The sequence below is a fragment of the Geotrypetes seraphini genome, chromosome 2, assembly GCF_902459505.1.
Source record: "Geotrypetes seraphini chromosome 2, aGeoSer1.1, whole genome shotgun sequence".
Lineage (NCBI taxonomy): Eukaryota > Metazoa > Chordata > Amphibia > Gymnophiona > Dermophiidae > Geotrypetes > Geotrypetes seraphini.
In genome coordinates, this window is record NC_047085.1 from 436,188,152 (window position 1) to 436,208,501 (window position 20,350).

At 46.0% G+C, this 20,350-nt stretch overlaps 1 protein-coding gene across 3 annotated transcripts in view; it reads left to right on the forward strand.

Moving 5' to 3' along the window:
• MLLT10 (MLLT10 histone lysine methyltransferase DOT1L cofactor) overlaps positions 1-20,350 on the forward strand; it is a 692,838-nt gene that overhangs the window by 611,249 nt on the left and 61,239 nt on the right. For all 3 annotated transcript variants that reach the window (XR_004538143.1, XR_004538144.1, XM_033931325.1), the window contains one exon: positions 12,298-12,452. Coding sequence is in view for 1 of the 3 variants with exons in the window: in XM_033931325.1 (XP_033787216.1) it covers positions 12,298-12,452 (155 nt within the window). In the remaining 2 variants the exon portion in view is untranslated. The remainder of the gene's footprint in view (positions 1-12,297; positions 12,453-20,350) is intronic.

Here is a 20,350-nt window from a genome sequence, read left to right on the forward strand (position 1 = left end):
GAGCACGTTGGGGCATTGGAGGGGCACAAGTCTGGGACAATGGGTGGAAGGCAGGGAGGGTGAGGGGGCACAAACTCAACTCAGAAGGAAGAGAGTTGGCATGAACATCGGACACAGAAGGGAGGGAGGAAAGGAGCACTAACTTGGGACAAAGGAGGGAAGGAATAGAAAGGGAGAATTGTTGGGTATGAATGTGTGAGTGAGAGGGAAAGAGATGGTGGCACATGGGGAAACAAAGAAAGGAAAATTGGGGAAAGAGAGAGGTAGAGATGCATGGGGAAGAGAAGGATCAAATGTTTGATATTGTGGAGCGGGAACAGAGGGACAGATTGAAGCGGATGCAAGCAGTGTCTCACTTCCGGTTCACCACACAATTGTTTCCCACGTATTCACCTTTATAGGACCCCCAAGGACCCCTGAAAAAGACTTTGTGTCGAAACGCGGACCGTATTGGGTCCTGTATCCCTAGCAGACTAGGTCCTTTAAGGCTTTTATGTGGATAACCTATTTTTATGTGGATGAATTTATTTTATGTGGATGATTTCAGTGTACCTTTGGAACTTTGACACTTTCAAATAAAGTCCATTTAGGAACATTGTCACTACACAGAGTTTTTTTTGTTTTCATTGGTAAACAGGAGTCATTGGGGAGGGGAGGGAGCGAGAATTGTCCTGGATATGATGGAAGATAGATGAGTTACATTTATTCTATATTGGTTGGGCAACAGATGGAGGATGATTGGTGGGTGGGTCTAGGCTGAGTTCATGGTGTGGCTGTGGAAACTATCTCCTAGAGGTAACTTATACTTTAATGAAAGTGAATGAATGTTTTGGATTAATTAGCATAAAAGCTAAGATTGAAGATAAGAGGTCACAGGAAAGAAGAGAGTTTCATATGCATTTGAAAATACAGCATTAAGAAAATAGTCAAAATTCCAAATACTATTTGAGAAGTACAGGAGCACTTTTACAAGAAAGAGAGAGAATTTCAATGCAATTAGACACAGAGTAAATTACCAAAAGAGACAAAATGTGTTTATTAGATCAATTGAAAGCTCTACTGAGACAGAATGAATTAATGGGGTTATATAAACCTTTAAAGGTACTGCTGCACTGAGCTGGAGGAGGGATTCTGGCAGAGAGTGAGTTGATCACAGGGATATGTAAAGCCGGGTTGGGTGAAAATTCTGTCAGTCAATGAATCAAAAGAAACAAGATGTGTATATTAGATCAATTGCTGTCCTCTCTTATAATACCATTCTCTCCTCTGCTCGAAATACCCTTGCTCCTCCAATCTCACATCCTATTAGGTGTGCCAAACCCCAACCCTGGCCCATCCCCCACCCCCACATCCACTTCCAACACTATGTGCCTGTTACGCTGAATATCTCTGGCTTAAATCCCATGTGTACACTGTTTTCATTCACTTCAAATTCATGCTGACATCATTCCAGTCTGCCCTCTCGCTGGCCAAACAAGAATACTATATCCACTTAACCACTTCTCTTAGCTCCAATCCTCACCATCTCTTTATCACACTAAATTCCCTACTCAAAACACCCTCACAGCCTATACCCCCTTCAATTTCTCCCCAGACAGTGGCAGAGTTTTTCTATTATAAGATTCATAAGATTCACCTTGAGTTCTCAACTAGGCTGTTTCCCCTTCCTCTCCTTCCATCTGCCCCTTCTACTAACATCCCTTCAACACCCGCCACCCTTCTTTTTCTGAGATCACTGAGGAGGAAACCACACCCTCTTTCTCTGAGATCACTGAGGAGGAAACCACACATCTTTTCTCATCCTCCAAACCCACTCCAAACCCATCCTCCTCTGAGCTGATTCCCACTCACCTGCTCAGTGCTATCTCGCCCTCTGTCATCCCTTCTATCTGTCACATCCTCAACCTATCGCTCTCGACTGCAACTGTCCCTGATGACTTCAAATATGCCTTTGTCACACCCCTCCTCAAGAAACCCTCACTGAACCCCACGTGTCCCTCCAACTGTCGCCCCCATCTCCTTCCTCCCCTTCTTATCCAAGATATTTGAACACTTCTCTAACTCCCGGACTTCTTCCTCAGTAGTTTCCTCCGTCTTGAAGTTGTCTGCCTCTCTGTCCTCCTCCTCCACTGCTTGAAGTGCCTCTAGTTCCAGAATTCTGCTTTCCAGGAGTCTAACTTGTTTCTTCAGGCGCTCCAGTTCCCTGCATCGAGTGCATACATAAGACCGCTTCCCATAGGGGAGGTAGTCATACATATGACAAACGGTGCAGAAAACTGGGTAGCTCAACATCCTGCTTCCGTCTGCTGCTTCCATTGCTCTCCGCTTGCTGGTCTGTTTGAAGTGGTTTCTCCCTGCTTGCTGGTATGGCTGCTGTGGTCTCCCTCTGTTCTGCTTGCTGGTGTGGCTGCTGTGGTTGCCCTTCTTAAGGCCCTTTGCGCTGATCGGCTGTGCGCCGTTGGCCCCTCCCCTTTTAAGGGGGAGCTCTGGATCCAAGCGCTGACATCAGAGGGGTGGGCGGAGCTACCTCTCGCTGCTGTCCCTCTCGCCTGAGTAAAGTTAAACCTATGCTATTGATATTCTTACTATTAGTTGCTTTGTTAAAATGAAAACTTTATTGAATTATGAACACGGGTTTAATTTCTTTCTGTACAAGTTGTAATGCTTGATATTTAATTTGAAATCTATTTTTAAAAAAAAGCTCACTTCTTTGAAAGTGGTTTCAACTCCTAACTCCTCTCACCTTGGGTTCTGAATCCCCAATCCTATATGTCATGTTTCTCTGTCCAAGTTAGATTGTAAGCTCTTCTGAGAAGGAACCGTCTATAAATGTCAAAATGTGCAGCACTGCATATGTCTTTCAGCGCTATGTAAATGATTACTAGTAGTAGTAGAGTATCTGGAAGATTGCAATGAGGAATGCTGTCCACATGTTTATATCCCATTACTGTCTAGAGGGGTGTCCAACTTTTTGGCTTCCCTGGGCCACATTGGCCGAAAAAAATGTTTCTGGGGCCGCACAAATGTGCAAATGCTGCAGCAAGACAGAGGAGGGAGCCGGCAAGATGGTAAACACCTGGGGGCAGCAGAAGAAAACACTGCATCACCCTCGACCGGGGCTGCACAAAATACTTCACAGAGCCGCATGCGGCCCTTGGGCCGCAGGTTGGACACCCCTGGAAAGGCTCCCAGTATGACAGTAGTTTTAGTCAGTCTATTGGGCAAAGTTTCTTTGAGCTCTTCCCTAAGGTTCATTCATTATTATTACTACTATTCCTGGGTTATTTTCTCAATATAAATTGGCCTTTTGTCTACAAAAACCTATAGCTAAGAGTTCCTATCAGTGACGATTGCTATCTGCCCTTCCTCACCACCCACCTCTCCAAAGAGTTGGACTGTATTCAGGATTGCAAGATGCCCCTTATGACAACAGAAATATGGGACATTGTGCATATGCAGAATGATCCTTAAGCGGGAAGGACAGAAACTGGAAAGGAGATGTCATAAATCTTGTCTGGGTGAAACAGACTTTACTATAGAAAACAAAGTACCGCCAAGCCTTAACCTCAGCCAAAAACAATGTTTTCTCAATGTATTGGAACAGGCTACCAATTCAACTAAGTCCTTGTTCAGCAAAGTAAACAGCCTAGAGAATTATGTGGGGACAGAAATCAAACCCGTCCCTCCTGGAATTGAATCCATCCCTTCAAGTAATCTCTTCTGGCCCCACTCTTCCCCATAAACTTCAGAAGTAGTTATTTCATTTAATTATGCTACTGAATTAGAGGATCTTGTAGAGACCCATTTATAAATAAGCAAAGACACTTTATTAATTTGGAAATATTAATTGGGAAGAATACACACTTTGTAAATGGGTCTCTGCCAGAGCCTCTAATGTAAATATAAAATATAAATACTCCAGCTGATGAGAACCTTCAGGCTATGTCAGCTGAAAACTTCCTCTGAAGGTGGCCAAAAATCCCTTTTACCAAGCTTGGCAGGCAGCAGCATCATCCCTAAGTCACAAATGCTGGCACCTCAGTGGCTCAAGGATGCTGCTAGTGAATGGTATGCTTGGTAGAAGGGAGTTCTGGCCACCTTTGGAGGAGGTCCTCAGCTGGCAGTGCTTGAGGATCCCAACAACTGCAGCAAGGGTCAGCAAGTACTTAAACACTGGAGAAATAAAATCAGAAATGCATTTCCTTTTCTGTTGAACAGAATACAAAGACATCTGCTATGTACATTTACCAAAGCTAACATATTTCAGTCAATAAATTCCTTTTTTTACCTTTTTTACCTTTGTTGCTTCGTTTCTCATTTTTTCTGCTTTCCTATTTTCTAAATTTCTTCCTCCCTCTCCTCTCCTCCACCCCCATATGCAACATGTCTCCCCCCCCCCCCCCCACACACACACACACTCTCTCTCTCTGTTCACCATCTCTCTTATTCCCTCTCTTGCTGCAAAGGGAGTGGGAAAGGGGAGAGAGAAGGGGGGATTCAGGGTGCATCTCTCCCACCCCCTTCACTGCCAAGTGCAACATTTCTCCCTCTCTCATCTCCTGGCTCCTGTACAGCATCTTATCCCAGGACAAAGCAGGCAGGTATTCTCACTAGTGGGTGATGTCATCAGACAGAGCCCCGGTACGGACGTCTCACAAGCACGTGTTGCTTGTAGAAACTTAAAAGTTTCTAGATGCCCGCACCGCGCATGCGCCGGTGCCTTCCCGCCCGGAGGTCCGGGCGTGTCTCCTCAGTTCTTTTCTTTCCGCGGAGCTGAGAAGTTCAACTTCATCATGCGCTAGCTGAATTCAGTTAAATTTGCCTTCCTTGTCCGCGTTTTCGCTTTCTTTTAATTACAGTTAACAGTACTTTTCTTTTTCAGTAAAAAAAAAAAAAAAAAAAAAAGAAGATTATTTCCTCCGGCGGGTCGAACGGGCCGGCCACGTGGCTCAGGCCCACTGGCTTCGACCTCGCGGCGGAGATTTTCCGGCCTATGTCCCGGCCAATCACCGGGTTTAAAAAGTGCAGCAAGTGCCAACGCGCGATTTCACTCACGGACCCTCACCGGCGCTGTTTGCAGTGTTTGGGCCCTGACCACATTCCGAAATCGTGCAGGCCTTGCTCTACCCTTACGGCACGCTCATTCAAGCGGCATTGCCTATTGTGGGAATCGATGTTCAAGATGGACGCAGCTAAGGATCCCTCAGCCTCCACTTCATCTGATACCTCCCCGGTTCGGGCGAAACCGGTATCGACCCCTCCTGCATCGAGTGTGGTGAAACCGGCATCGTTCATCCCGACACCATCCACGAGCTCGACGTCGGTGCCTGCCCCGGTCTCCTCGGTTCAGGTACCTCTTCCTTCCACAGTGCCACCAGTGGTCATCAAAGTGCCGAAAGCTACTAAGCAGAAGCACTCGACCTCGAAGGAGCGCGATGACCGTGCAGAAGGACCCCCTTTCGGTGCGGATCCCTCCTTATCGGCTTCGCTACGGTCCATGCTGGAAGCTCAATTCGTTGAGCTCATGCAGACCATCGGACCCGGGCTCATCGCTGCCATACAGGGTGACCTCCCGGTACCGGTCCAAAGGGGCGGTCCGCCCCCTCCCCCTCCTCCACGCCGTTCGACCTCGAAAACCGACGAGGACGAACGGGGGAGGGCGGCGATGCCCATGCGGCAAGCCTCGCTTACCGATATGCCGCCATTAGAGCCCATTACGCCTCCGCGCCAACATGGGACCAGACCTCCGATCGATACTCAAAGCCCTGGGCATAGTCAGGAAGAGTTCTTCCGTACTCCTTACCAGACTTGGGTAGCATCGCAAGAATCCGCATCGCAACCCCAGTTGCGATCCACCGCTTCCAGCCCTATCCACCACTTGGGGGCCTCGGGAGACCATGCGATGCACAGACGATCCCGATCCCCGTCCCGCCACCGAGACGGGCACCGATCAAGACACTCATCCTGGCACTCTTCACGCCATTCGGAGGTGTCACCGCAGAAAAAACTGCAACGTATGGGATACTCCTCATCAGAGGTGTCCCCTCCGGAGGGACCGGAGTACGAGGAGACACCCGTACCCGATTCTCCTTGCCACTCCCCGATGTCCATGGACCCGGAGGCCTCCTCCTCCTCCAGCCCGTCCCACAGACCGACGCTGGCGGATCAATTGTCTTTCTCATCATTCCTCCGACAAATGGCGGATGATCTGGATGTGACCCTTGACACGGGCTCCCGATACTCCAAAGAGTATCTGGACACCATGCATTTACCTAACCCTCCAACGGAGTCGCTTCGGCTCCCCCTGCATAAATTGCTGGATCAGACCTTCATGCAGTGTTTCGAAACACCGTACTCCATACCGGCGATTCCCAGCAAACTCGATGCTCGATACCGCATCGTGCACCATAAAGGGTTTGAGGGCCCTCAACTCTCCCACCAATCCCTACTGGTCGAGTCCTCTCTTAAACGCTCTCATCCCTCCCAGGTCTACGCCTCTGTACCGCCGGGCCGAGAGGGGAGAACGATGGACAAATTTGGTAGAAAATTCTATCAAAACTCCATGATGGCGTCACGGGTGCTGAACTACAATTTCTTTTTCTCTTCCTATCTGGAGTTCTTCTTGCCGGTGCTCCGCAAGTTCACTCCGTTCATAGACACCCAAGCTCGATTCGAGTTCGAGGAAGTGGTAGCCTCCCTCTCCCAATTACGCCTCCAGCTGATGCAATCCTCCTTCGATGCATTCGAACTCTCGGCACGTGCTGCCGCAAGCGCGGTAGCCATGCGTCGCCTGGCATGGCTCCGTACAATCGATATGGATCCCAACCTCCAGGACAGACTCGCCAACGTACCATGTGCGGGAGCTGACCTGTTCGATGAGTCTATCGAAACTGTTACCAAGAAGCTGTCGGATCATGAAAAATCTTTTCAATCCATCCTGCGGCCCAAACCCAAACCCCAACAGTCTCGACCTTCCAGGCCACCCCTGATTTACCAGCGGCGTTACATGCCCAGACAAATGCCTGCTGCGAGACAACCTGCGAAGAGACAACCTCCCCAGAAGTCTCAGCAAAAACCTCAGCCACCGGCTGCACCTAAGGCTCCCCAGCCCTTTTGACTCCCCTCCCGGGAGCATAACCGACACCGTTCTGCACTCAGCCTCTCCCATAGGGGGCCGCCTCCATCTTTTTTACCATCGATGGGAGGCCATAACCACGGACCTATGGGTCCTTACCATCATAAGAGAAGGATACTCTCTTCAATTCCATCGGGTCCCCCCGGACCATCCTCCAAGAGAGTATCCTTCAAGCTCGACGCAGACCGCCCTTCTTCTTCAGGAAGTCCAAACCTTACTTCAGCTTCGGGCTGTCGAGCCGGTCCCGTCAGACCAATTGAACCGAGGGTTTTACTCCCGGTACTTCCTCGTCCCGAAGAAAACGGGCGACCTGCGACCCATTTTAGACCTTCGGGCCCTCAACAAGTTTCTGGTCAAAGAGAAGTTTCGCATGTTGACTTTGGCTTCTCTATACCCCCTCCTCGAGCAGAATGACTGGTTATGCTCCCTGGATCTCAAGGAGGCCTACACTCACATCCCCATTCACCCGGCCTCCCGAAAGTTCCTCAGATTTCGGGTGGGAAATCTGCACCTACAGTATCGAGTGCTACCATTCGGCCTATCTTCGTCCCCCAGAGTCTTCACAAAGTGCCTGGTGGTAGTGGCCGCGGCACTCCGGGACAGGGGTCTACAGGTGTTCCCATACCTCGACGACTGGCTCATCAAGGCCCCGTCAGCCCCAGAGGTCACTTCGGCGACCTTGGCTACAACCTACTTCCTCCAGAATTTGGGCTTCGAGATCAACTTTTCCAAGTCTCATCTACAACCCACCCAGTCCCTCCCCTTCATCGGAGCGGTCCTGGACACCACCCGACTCCGAGCATTCCTGCCTCTGCAACGCATGGAGTCTCTTCTTCATCTCTGCCAGTCGGTGTCTTCTCGCCAAACCCTACCGGCGAGACAACTGATGGTGCTCCTGGGCCATATGGCCTCCACAGTACATGTGACACCCTTTGCCAGACTCCATCTCAGGATCCCCCAGTGGACCCTGGCATCACAGTGGAATCAGACGTCCGATCCACTATCCAAACACATCTTAGTCACACCTGCTCTTCGGCAGTCTCTACTTTGGTGGATGACCTCTTCGAATCTATCCAGAGGTTTGCTGATGCACTCTCCCCCCCATCAGAAAGTTCTCACAACCGATTCGTCGAATTATGCATGGGGGGCCCACCTGGATGGTCTCCGCACCCAAGGATTCTGGACCAGTGCGGAAAGACTACACCAAATCAATCTACTGGAACTCAGAGCCATCTTCAATGCGCTCCAAGCTTTCCAACACCTACTTCACGACATGGTGATCCTCATTCGCACAGACAATCAGGCCGCCATGTATTATATCAACAAGCAAGGAGGCACGGGCTCGGCCCTCCTTTGCCAGGAAGCTCTACGAGTCTGGGACTGGGCGGTGCGCCACAACGCCTTCCTCAGAGCAGTCTACATTCAGGGGGAGAACAACGTCTTAGCAGACAAACTGAGTCGTCTACTACAACCGCACGAATGGACTCTCCATTCCAGCCCCCTTCACCAAATCTTCACACAGTGGGGGACGCCTCAGATAGACCTCTTTGCGGCTCCCCACAACTCCAAACTGCCTCAGTTTTGCTCCAGGATCTACACCCCTCATCGCCTCGAGGCAGATGCTTTTCTACTGAACTGGGGGAAACGATTTCTATATGCGTTCCCACCATTCCCGCTGATCCAGAAGACTCTGGTCAAGCTGAAACTCGAACAGGCCACCATGATTCTAATAGCTCCTCGGTGGCCCAGACAACCTTGGTTCTCCCTCCTACTTCAACTCAGCAGCAGGGAACCAGTACCACTTCCAGTGTTTCCTTCACTACTTACTCAACATCAAGGATCACTGCTTCATCCCAACCTGCAGTCTCTCCACCTGACAGCTTGGTTCCTCTCAACGTAACCCCTCACCAATTCTCTCAAGAAGTGAGGGAGGTCTTGGAAGCTTCCAGGAAGCCCGCCACTCGACAATGCTACTCCCAGAAATGGACTAGATTCTCCTCATGGTGTGTTTCTAAATCAAAGGAACCTCAGCGAGCTTCCTTATCCTCCGTGCTGGACTATCTCCTACACCTATCTCAATCCGGGCTCAAGTCTACATACGAGTCCACCTGAGCGCTATTGCGGCGTTCCACCAGCCCCTACAAGGGAAACCCCTCTCGGCCCATCCGGTGGTCGCCAGATTTATGAAAGGACTCTTCCATGTTAACCCTCCTCTCAAACCACCCCCAGTAGTTTGGGACCTCAATGTAGTCCTTTCCCGTCTCATGAAGCCCCCGTTTGAACCACTCAACAGGGCCCCTCTTAAGTATCTCACCTGGAAAGTGCTTTTCCTGGTAGCCCTTACGTCCGCTCGCAGAGTCAGCGAACTCCAGGCATTGATGGCGGATCCACCATTCACAGTATTCCATCATGACAAGGTGGTCCTCCGCACTCACCCGAAATTCCTGCCTAAGGTGGTCTCAGAATTTCATCTCAACCAATCCATTGTACTTCCAGTATTCTTCCCTAAGCCCCATTCTCACCACGGAGAATCGGCCCTTCACACTCTAGACTGTAAACGTGCGTTGGCTTTCTACCTGGATCGCACCAAGCCACACAGAACCACTCCTCAACTTTTTGTCTCCTTCGACCCTAATAAGTTGGGAAGACCCGTATCAAAGCGCACCATCTCTAATTGGATGGCGGCTTGTATCTCTTTCTGCTATGCCCAGGCTGGATTATCACTTCCTTGTAAGGTCACAGCCCATAAGGTCAGAGCAATGGCAGCCTCAGTAGCATTCCTCAGATCAACACCAATCGAGGAAATTTGTAAGGCTGCCACCTGGTCCTCGGTTCACACATTCACCTCACATTATTGTCTGGATACTCTCTCCAGACGGGATGGACAGTTTGGCCAAACAGTATTGAAAAATTTATTCTCTTAAGTCGCCAACTCCCCCTCCATCCCACTGAGGTTAGCTTGGAGGTCACCCACTAGTGAGAATACCTGCCTGCTTGTCCTGGGATAAAGCAATGTTACTTACCGTAACAGTTGTTATCCAGGGACAGCAGGCAGCTATTCTCACGTCCCACCCACCTCCCCTGGGTTGGCTTCTCAGGCTAGCTACCTGAACTGAGGAGACACGCCCGGACCTCCGGGCGGGAAGGCACCGGCGCATGCGCGGTGCGGGCATCTAGAAACTTTTAAGTTTCTACAAGCAACACGTGCTTGTGAGACGTCCGTACCGGGGCTCTGTCTGATGACATCACCCACTAGTGAGAATAGCTGCCTGCTGTCCCTGGATAACAACTGTTACGGTAAGTAACATTGCTTTTTGTCCCTCGCTACCAGCCCCATACCCAACATTCTCCTTCTATCTACCTTCTCCATCACCATGCTATATCTCTTCCTCCCTTCTCTTCACCAACATGTTCAGTATTCCTTCCTCTTGCATCCCTTTCCATCTATCCCACCCTTCCTTCTCCACCATAACATCCAATATTTCTCCCTCCTTCCTCTCTACCATGGTCATGATCAACAATTCTTCCTTTTTCTTCCTTTCCCCATGTGCACCATCTCTCTTTCCCTCCTACTCCATGTACCTATGTCCAATAATTCTCCCTTTCTCTTTCCTCCCTCACCGGCAGCATCTCTCTTTCCCTCTCTTCCCATCACCCTACCCATGCAGCATCTTTTTTTCCCTTTCTTCCCAACCCTTCTCTCCCAGCCCATTCAGCATCTGTCCTTCCCTGCCTTCCCAACTCCCTCATCCCCAGCCCATGTAGTATATGTTCTTCCTCCTCCTAAGCGGGATCCTGTGGCACGGCCTCTCTCTCCAGTTCCTGACTCCCCCACCTATTTCTTCCCTGGCCACTGTAATTTTAAATCTTCGGACAGCTGGCAGCAGCAATGAGATGAGCCTTCTACCATTGGCCTGCCCTGGAAGTCTTCATTCTGCAGCGACTTCCTGTTCCTGCATAGATTTGATGCTGCAGAATGAAAGCTTCTGGGGTAGGCCAACGGTAGCAGGCTCACCTCGTTGCCACTGCCGGGAGGAGGTAGATGGGGCAGTCAGGAGAGCCATAACTGACTCTTCTGACCTCCGGCTGCCAATTTTATTTTTTGGAAAAGGGCATAGCTACTGTGCCCCCCTTCCCATTCCTATGCTTCCCACGCTTCTACCCCCCCCCCCCCCAGCTCATAGAACATCTTTTTTCCTCCCTTCCCACATGGCTCCTGCGGATTTTCAACCTTCTTTCAGGTCTAGACGCACTCGTTCTCTTCAGACTGTGACAGTGTCCCTGCCTACACTTGGCCATCGATTAACCGGGAAGCTTGCCCGCTGATGCGTTTTACATCAGAGGGAGGGCTTCAATGCTAAGGAGGTTTATTTATTGAATCAAAGGGCCCTGCATGATGGCACCTAGGTTGAAAGTTCACAGCTATGTAAGAAATTCTCTAGCCATTACTGTCAGATGAAATCTCCCTCATGTATACGTGATTATTCTGTTGTCTTCAAGAATACCTGTTACAGGAAAGCAACTTAGTTGCTCGGTCATCTTTCATTATAACAGAGGCGCTAGACGGCATTAGATTTGTTTGTTTCCACCCTATGTCTAACTCTTTAGTCCAGGACAGATTACATAAGAACATAAGCAATGCCTCCGCTGGGTCAGACCTGAGGTCCATCATGCCCAGCAGAGAGAATTTACGTTATCCATTTTAAGTTATAACAATGTATTCCGTGGTTTGGCTTGTGTGGATATGACTACTAACTCTGCATATTGCTATCAATATATTCTTATTTATGTGGCCAGACTGCTGAATATCTGCCTAAAATTGTTTATGAAGAGGGTTCAATGTAAATTTTGGTTCTAATCCCCAAGCAATTCCAGAAGATCCTGGACATTTGTTTTAGTTTTCTTCACAGAATGCCTTTTCGCTCTTCCTTCCTCTACCCATACATTACTTTTAGTCTCTAGTAGCTCTGAATAAACATAACAAGCCAGTACCACCTCATATATTTTCCTATGGGGCTTGAGATTGTTCACTGTGCGTAATAGCGGACATTCTGCAATTAAAGTGGCCTATATAGGTGGCCCCATTTTCACAAGGAAGAAAAAATTAATACTCCTTTTATTTATTTTGTTTATTTTTAAATATGAACATTGCTATATTTCAGCTCCCCTATAAGCAATTTGCAAATCCGCTATGATCCTCCAGGCAGCAACAGTTTGGAGAATATACCTCCAGTGGCAGCAAGCATAGAGCAGTTTCTGGAAAGGCAATGGAGTGAAGGCCAACAATTTTTGCTAGAACAGGGCACTCCTAATGACAGTAAGTATTCTGTTATTACTTTTTCTTTATGTTATGTGCCTTATGGATGTCTCTCATCAGAATTTTCTTGATTTGTTTTAATAAAATTAGGCTCTGTGTGTGTTAATGCTAGAAGGAAAGATTAATTCCAGTTTATTACATAATTTGGTTTACTGCTATTGTCAGTTAAGGCTAGATAAATTAAGGGTCTATAAGAAAACCATTTTTTGCAATAGGCTCTGCAGTAAATAACATGTAAATAACATTCATTTGTGCTGTTAATACTCGTAATTGAACACCTAAATTGGAAAATTGTTTAGTACTTCTGGCTCTTGATGCCTACAGCTATGAAATATACATAAACAGCATGCCTCCATTGCTAGAAAAGGTTGAACAAAAATAATAATTGAAGGTGGTGGTGTTGGGTTTTTTTGTAGATGGCATGAAAAATGTATCTCTTTGGTTTATATTTTAGCTTAAGCGATGTATTTGAGTTGTATCATCTAAACTGATGAAAGATTATTGAATTGATACATCGGAATATTCATAGATTACTAGTTTATTACAATCTATTTTACAAATATAACATAAATTATTCCTAACATTAGTGAAAAGATGTTATAGTTTTAGTATTGTTAGTGCTTTTTTGATTTGCCTTGGACAAACAATTCTAGTTGAGAGTTGTGAGTAAAATAGCATCCAGTTGGCATTTTTTCTGAATGGTACTCTGACAAAAATGCTAATTGTGAGGAAAATCATGCAGGGATAATCTTTTAAACATGATAGCTGGAGGACAGGTTTAACAAAGTCTTATTGCATCTCATTTACGCATACTGAGAGTTCCTTTGTATGTTCTTGAAGAGGAAGGATAAAAGCTAAATCCTTGGGAAATGACCAGATGTGTGTCTTCTAGTAGACATAGGACTGCACTGAGCCTGTAGGTCATATTAAACAAAACTTTTTAATTCTCATGTTTCAAAACTTAAAAAAAAACCTAGGTGGATAAACTTTTTTTTTTTTTTTTTTTTTGCAATAATAACATATGCTCTTAGTTTAGCGATCTAGGCTATGAAAACTGGAATTTGAAACCTTAAGACTTTAGAACCCAAGTGGGAGTCAAATTGTATTTAAGTTGTATTGCTTACAGCAGCAGTCTATGTTGAACACTCTATAGGGAAGAAAGAAGTGACAGTAAGACTGAAGATCAATAGAATGTTTTGAGGCATCCAGATAAAGGGTATTTTAACTAAAAGATATAAAAAACAATTTAAATAGTAATGGAAACATATATGAATTAATTAACATCTCTATTTATTACCATATAGTAGTTTCAGAAAAGTTATCATTCATATATTTGTTTTCTTTTCTCAGGAAGAATTCAAACAAATGGACAACAGAAAATAGTTTTGCTCTTTCAGATATTTAAGTATTCATGAGATTAATCAATTAAAAATCAAACATAGTTCATATATGTTAGGTGTCTTAGACATGCATAATATAATTAGACATCTATAACAATATTATTTGTTGCAGGTCCCATTTTATGCAGTGGGACTGCATGTTAATAAATTTATTTCATACTTATATGCATCATATCCATATGTTTTTAATTTATTGTGATTTCAAGTTTAAGTTAGTGACAACATTAATGGACAAATATCTGTAGATAATTGCACCATTTCTTCTCATATTTGGCCTAACTTAGGATAATCAAATAAAGCAGAAGAGTACCCTGATAGAGCCAAGAACCAGAGAAATCAGGGTTTAGATCCCACTGATGCTCCTTGTGACCTTAGATACAAATATAGGACTTGATTTTTATTATAAGCCATGTAGACCTGTGGATATGAAAACATATACAGTAAATATGAAATACATTTACTAACATGCATTATTAATAAATAGCATGCATTATTAGCTAATAACATAAATTAATATGTTAGCACGCAGTAGCACCTTTAATAAATATAGCCCTTGGATTGTAAGCTTTCTTGGTACAGTGAAACATCACCTGTATCTGAATGTAACTTGCCTTAAACTATTACTTAAAAGGTTCAAGCTAAATCCAAGTAAAAACTACATTTTAGCTCTGTTCCACAAATATTTAGTCCTCCACATAAACACCTCCAAATTTCTAAAATGTTTTATTAATATTTTGGAAATGAAAATTGAAATTATTGTACAATCCCACTTTATTCCGGGACCAGTGGGTTATTTCCATTTACCCGCCAGGACTTGTAGGAAGCCTCAAACTTCAGAGACTTAAACCCCTCCCCCTCATACCTCATCACTGGTTCTACAAGCATCAGTCTTCCTTCCTACATGCCAAACTGTAGGAGCTTATTTTTTCTGCTCGTATTTATTTTGTGTATTTTCATGCTTTGCGTGCATGGTTTTCGCCCTCATGCAGTGGAGGCTCCCTTCAGGGACAGCTCCAGCTGCAGGAGATTGCAGACCTTTGGAAAAAGTCTGCTTCTGGGGCGTTCCCTGTTTGGCAGGAAGCTCCCTGGACAGCCTGAACATCAGATTGGGCTCAGGGACTGTTCCCTTGGGAGCTAGCTCACCCCAGGTTTGCCACTAGTGGGTCGAGCACAGACTGCGTGGTTCCGAGGAGGCAAATCTGGGAGCAGAGCCAGACTGCATTCCTCCGCCAGGCATTCTGCGTGGCATATCCAAAGATGAAGGAGGTACCTGGCCAAGGATGTCAGACCAGTGAGGCAGTCAGAAGAATTCAAGTATAGTTTTCCAGCAATTTGAGGCAGAGTATCTCCCTGTGAGTTGTTTCAGCTCTGCCTGCAGTGTTTTCCAGTCAGCACTTGATTCTGTGCGTACAGGCCAAGAGCCTGAATCAGTGATTTTGGGGAGTCTTAAAAAGAGTTTTATGAATAATTTACCTGCATGCCCTACCCCCACCCCTAAAATTCTAAAATTGCTTTTTTTTTTTTTTTTTTTTTAAAGTTCTTGTAGTTTTCCCGGGCAATATTTAGTCAAAATCGGTACCTGCGGCCTTCTTGGATTTTCTTTTCCCTGATTTGAATTTAAAGTTATTTTTTACACTTGCCATCTTCCATTTTGAAAGAAAACCACATAGATGGCCTCCCCAGGACAGGATGTGATGGATCCATGCCTCATTTGTGGTAGATAGCTGTTGGATGCTCAGCCGTGTTCCACGAGCGCTGCGGCTCACGAGGGGTGCAAGGTTTGCCTGGATTCCGTGCCTTCAACCTCCAAGGAATGTTTTCTAGCACCTTCTGTCCTGACTCCCATGAAAATGGGATTGAACAGCCCTGAGGAATGCACTAGCACTGTTCAAGTGAAATGTAAGCGTGTCTAAGGTGAAAAACATCTTAAATCCTTCAAACAGTCCAAGACTAGTGCGCAGAGGTTGGCTTCCGCCGTGGAGGATGAGTTTACCTCCGATTTTGTGCATATGCATTATCAGGCATACTTGCTTAGGAAGTCTCTGCCTGTTCCTCTTCCACTGGTCGCCATGATGGTCACAAGGACCCCTGCTCTGGTGGACTAGGGTCTTGTCTCTTACCTTCCCTCAGGGATGCCGGCAAATAAGCAGGTAGTGCCCCCAATTGCACCAGTTACTCTTTCCATGCCTCTGATTACATCGGGGGCCCCCGCATTGGCTGATCTCCAGGATACAGGTCAGTGTGGATCTCCTGATGTGGGGGAGGATCTCACTGTGCGCAGGTATTTTTTTGTGGATTTGATCTCCGAATCTCTTCAGGAATTGAAGCTATAGTCTGAGCAGCCTGTCATGACAATATGTTCTCTCATGAGTGTCTAGCAGCCACAATCCATCTCTTTTCGTGCTTATCCTCGTTTAGATTTTTGTGGATATCCGGGAGACTCCTGAGAGTCCCTTGAAATGTGTTTGCGCCATGGTGCGGCCTTATCCCGTGGAGGGTGCTTTTAACAAGCACTTTGCTTTCACAAAGGTGGATTCCTCGGTGACACAGGTCACCAAGCGCACTTCTCTCTCCAGTGATGGGGGAATGTTCCTGAAGGATGTTCAGGACAGGTGTGTGGATTTTGTACTTAAGCGCTTATTTGATTCAGCGGCCGCTGGTGTTAAGCTGGCATTAGCCTCCCCTTTTGTGGCTCAGGCTAGTTATTCTAAGCTGTGCCATGATCCTAACACTGTGGTTCTTTGTGACTTGGATTTTATCATCTCGGGAATGGATTATATGGCTGATGCCTTGTAAGACATCTTGAAAGTTTTTTGCTAAATTTAGCCCCTATTTCATTTTGGCTTGTAGGCCACTCTGGATCAAGCAGTGGTCAGGCGATGCTTTTTCTAAAGCGAACTTGAGCCAGTTGCCCTTTTTGGGGTCAGTTGCTGTTCAGTCAGGGTCTGGATGACCTTATGGCCAGTGTGCAGGTTCGCAGTCTCAAGTCGCTGCCAGGGAATAGATCACACCCTACCATAAGTTCAGGGCATGCTAATTTTTGTCTCATCAGATGATCTTGGCCATAGGTGGGCCTGCGGTCCTCTTCATCTGCCAGACCATGCTTCAGTAGGTTTTTTTTTTTAAGTTCAAAACTATTTATTGGCTTTTGCAAAACACAGGGACATAAGTAAAACATAACAACCAGAGTAATTACAGGAAAAAAGAAAGGTAATGCTTATGATAAAAGCAGTCTGGAGGGATTCTTGAGCTACAGAAAGTGCATTACCAACAAAGGACGAACAAAAGGAAAGGGAATAACAGAAAAGTTGACCGTACAGCTTAATAACCTAATCAAGAAGTGCTTAGTAAATATCAGTAAACATCATTTACATATCAGAGGATAAGTTACACATCACTATCTGTCAAAGGCAAACAGAATTCAGATAATGGCTTCCAGATAGATTGGGTTTTTGAAAGGGAACCCAGTCTTTCAGCATCTATTAGTTCATACTTTGCCGTTATGCAGATCATATTCCACCATGCTGAGTATGTCAAGCTGGATGAGTTTTTCCAGTGTGTTAATATCAATTTGACAGCAGTTGATATCATCACTTTGAGCAATCGTGATTCCGGCTCAATCACAGGAGACTGAAGTCCATGATTACCATACAAGACAATGGCAAGCATGATAGGTTCCAAGAGGTGGAGGATGGCGCACACTGTCTTCCAAATTTGTGTCCACAGATGGACTACAGTGGGACAAGAAATTATCATGTGATCAAGCGTGCCAGTGGAAGAGTGACAGGACCAACAAGTAGCAGTAATTGTGTTATTTGTTGTAGATAATTTGGCTAGCTTGGAGGGGGGTCCACTAAGCCTTGTACAAAAGGAAATAGAGAGATTGCATCATAGTAGAGGATCTCATGGACACCAGTGTCACGCTCCCATACTGAATAGAGGCTATCCATTGACATAGTATTGTTGGTTTTCAGGAATTTGTACCGGTTGGCAGACTCATGTTTGGAGTGAGATAATTTGTTACAGAAAGTCAGCAGTGGTGGGATTTCTTCACGAAGTTTGTGCTTTTTCAACATAGCTCCTATGGCCGATTTGATTTGTATCCATTGAAAGTAATGAGACCGGGGAATATTGTATGTAGAGACTAACTCCGGAAAGCCAATCCAAGCATGAAGGTAAATATGGTGTAGTTTTCTAACCCCCTTCTTGCTCCAGGAAGATCGATACACCGGTTTATTTTGAATGCATATTTTGTTATTCCCCCATATTGGCATATGTGTGGGGTTATTCCATCTCAGAGATAAGGCATCCACTTTGCGCACAGCCAGACAAGTGGAAGAGATAATTTCATTGGTGCTCTGTTCATCCAGGTGTTCCAGAAATGAAATAGTATCTAATAGTAATCCTTTTGAAAGCAAACTTTCCAGTTTGATCCAATGGGGGACAGGGATTCCAGGTTTCTGGCATATCCATTTGGAGCCTTGTCAAGGGAGAAAGACAGTGTGGTATGATCTAAAGTCTAGGAAGTTAACCCTTCCAAGATCCTTGCTATTCCTCAGCTTTTTTAGACTGATACGCGGAGGTTTGTGGTTCCAAAGAAATTCAGTCATTAACTTGTCAATGCGAGCGTATGTTTGCGGTTTCAAATATATAGGCAGCATGCTCAAGACATAGTTTATCACTGGAGATATCATCATTTTGATAGTCTCAAGGCGTGGATACAAACTATACCGCAGAGACATAGTGACTCAAAAAGGAGGAGGCAATGCCATATACGTTAAAGAGGGAATTGAATATACTGGAGAGAACATGCCACAACAGACGGATAAGTTAGAGTCTCTATGGGTCACAATTCCGGGAGCAAATGGACCAGAAACGAGGATAGGCATCTACTACCGACCCCCAGGACAGTCCAAAGAAATTGATGAAGAAATGACGGATGAGATTAAACGCAACTGCAAGGGAGGCAGCGCAGTTATCATGGGCGACTTCAATTATCTGGGGATAGACTAGAACCTAGGCACCTCCGGCTGTGCTAGAGAGACCATGTTCCTGGAAACGATAGGTGATTGCTTCCTGGAACCATTTGTCAAGGAAAACATGAGAGGAAATGCAATTCTGAACCTAATTCTAAATGGACTGCGAGGACCGGCAAGAGATGTAAAAGTAGAAGGGACCCTGGGAAGCAGCGATCACAATATGATCCGCTTCAACCTGGAAATAGGGATGAAACATCAATCCAGAACGACGGCCATGGCACTAAACTTCCGAAAAGGGAATTATGAAGGGATGAGACGCATGGTGGGGAAGAAGATAAGAGGATAAACACTGTAAAGACGCTAGAGCAAGCTTGGTCTCTTTTTAAGAGTACGGTCACCGAGGCGCAAAATCTATATATACCGCGTATCAACAAGGGATCAAAGAGGAAAAAGAATAAAGAACCAGCGTGGCTTACTGCAGAGGTAAAGGAAGCGATCAGAGACAAGAAAAACTCATTTAAGGAATGGAAAAGATCAAAAACGGATGAAAACTGGAATAAGCACAAACAACATCAACGCAGGTGCTATAAGGCGGTAAAAGGGACCAAAAGAGACTACAAGGAAAAAATAGCCAAGGAGGCGAAAAACTTCAAGCCATTCTTTCGCTATTTTAAAGGGAAACGACTTGCAAAGGAAGCAGTGGGACCGTTGGATGACCAAGGAATAAAGGGAGTGCTAAAGGAGGACAAAGCAATCGCTGACAGATTGAACACGTTTTTTGCATCTGTATTTACCGAAGAAGATACACAGCATACCCATTAGGCTATATGCTGGGAGTGAAATCGGAAAACTGACAGGGTTGACGATCAGTCTAGAAGAGGTATGCAGGCAGATTGATAGGCTTAAGAGCGATAAATCCCCAGGACCGAATAGCATCCATCCGAGGGTCATCAAGGAACTGAAAGGGACCATAGCTGAACTGCTTCAACTAATAGCCAATCTGTCGATTATATCAGGAAAGATTCCGGAGGACTGGAAAGTGACGAATGTTACGCCGATCTTCAAAAAAGGTTTGAGGGGAGACCCGGGAAACTACAGACCGGTGAGTCTGACCTCGGTACCAGGAAAAATGGTAGAGGCGCTGATAAAGGACCGCATCATTGATCACTTTGATGGACACGGACTGATAAGGACCAGCCAGCACAGTTTCAGCAAAGGCAGATCTTGTTTGACAAACTTGCTGCACTTCTTCGAGAGAGTAAACAGGCAAATAGACAAGGGCGACCCGGTCGACATTGTATATCTGGACTTTCAGAAGGCATTCGACAAGGTTCCGCACGAACGACTACTTCGGAAAATTGCGAGCCATGGAATCGAGGGTGAAATACTCACATGGATTAAAAACTGGCTGGAGCATAGGAAACAGAGAGTGGGGGGTAAATGGACAATACTCGGACTGGAAGATCGTCACCAGTGGGGTGCCGCAGGGCTCAGTGGTTGGATCTGTGCTCTTCAACAT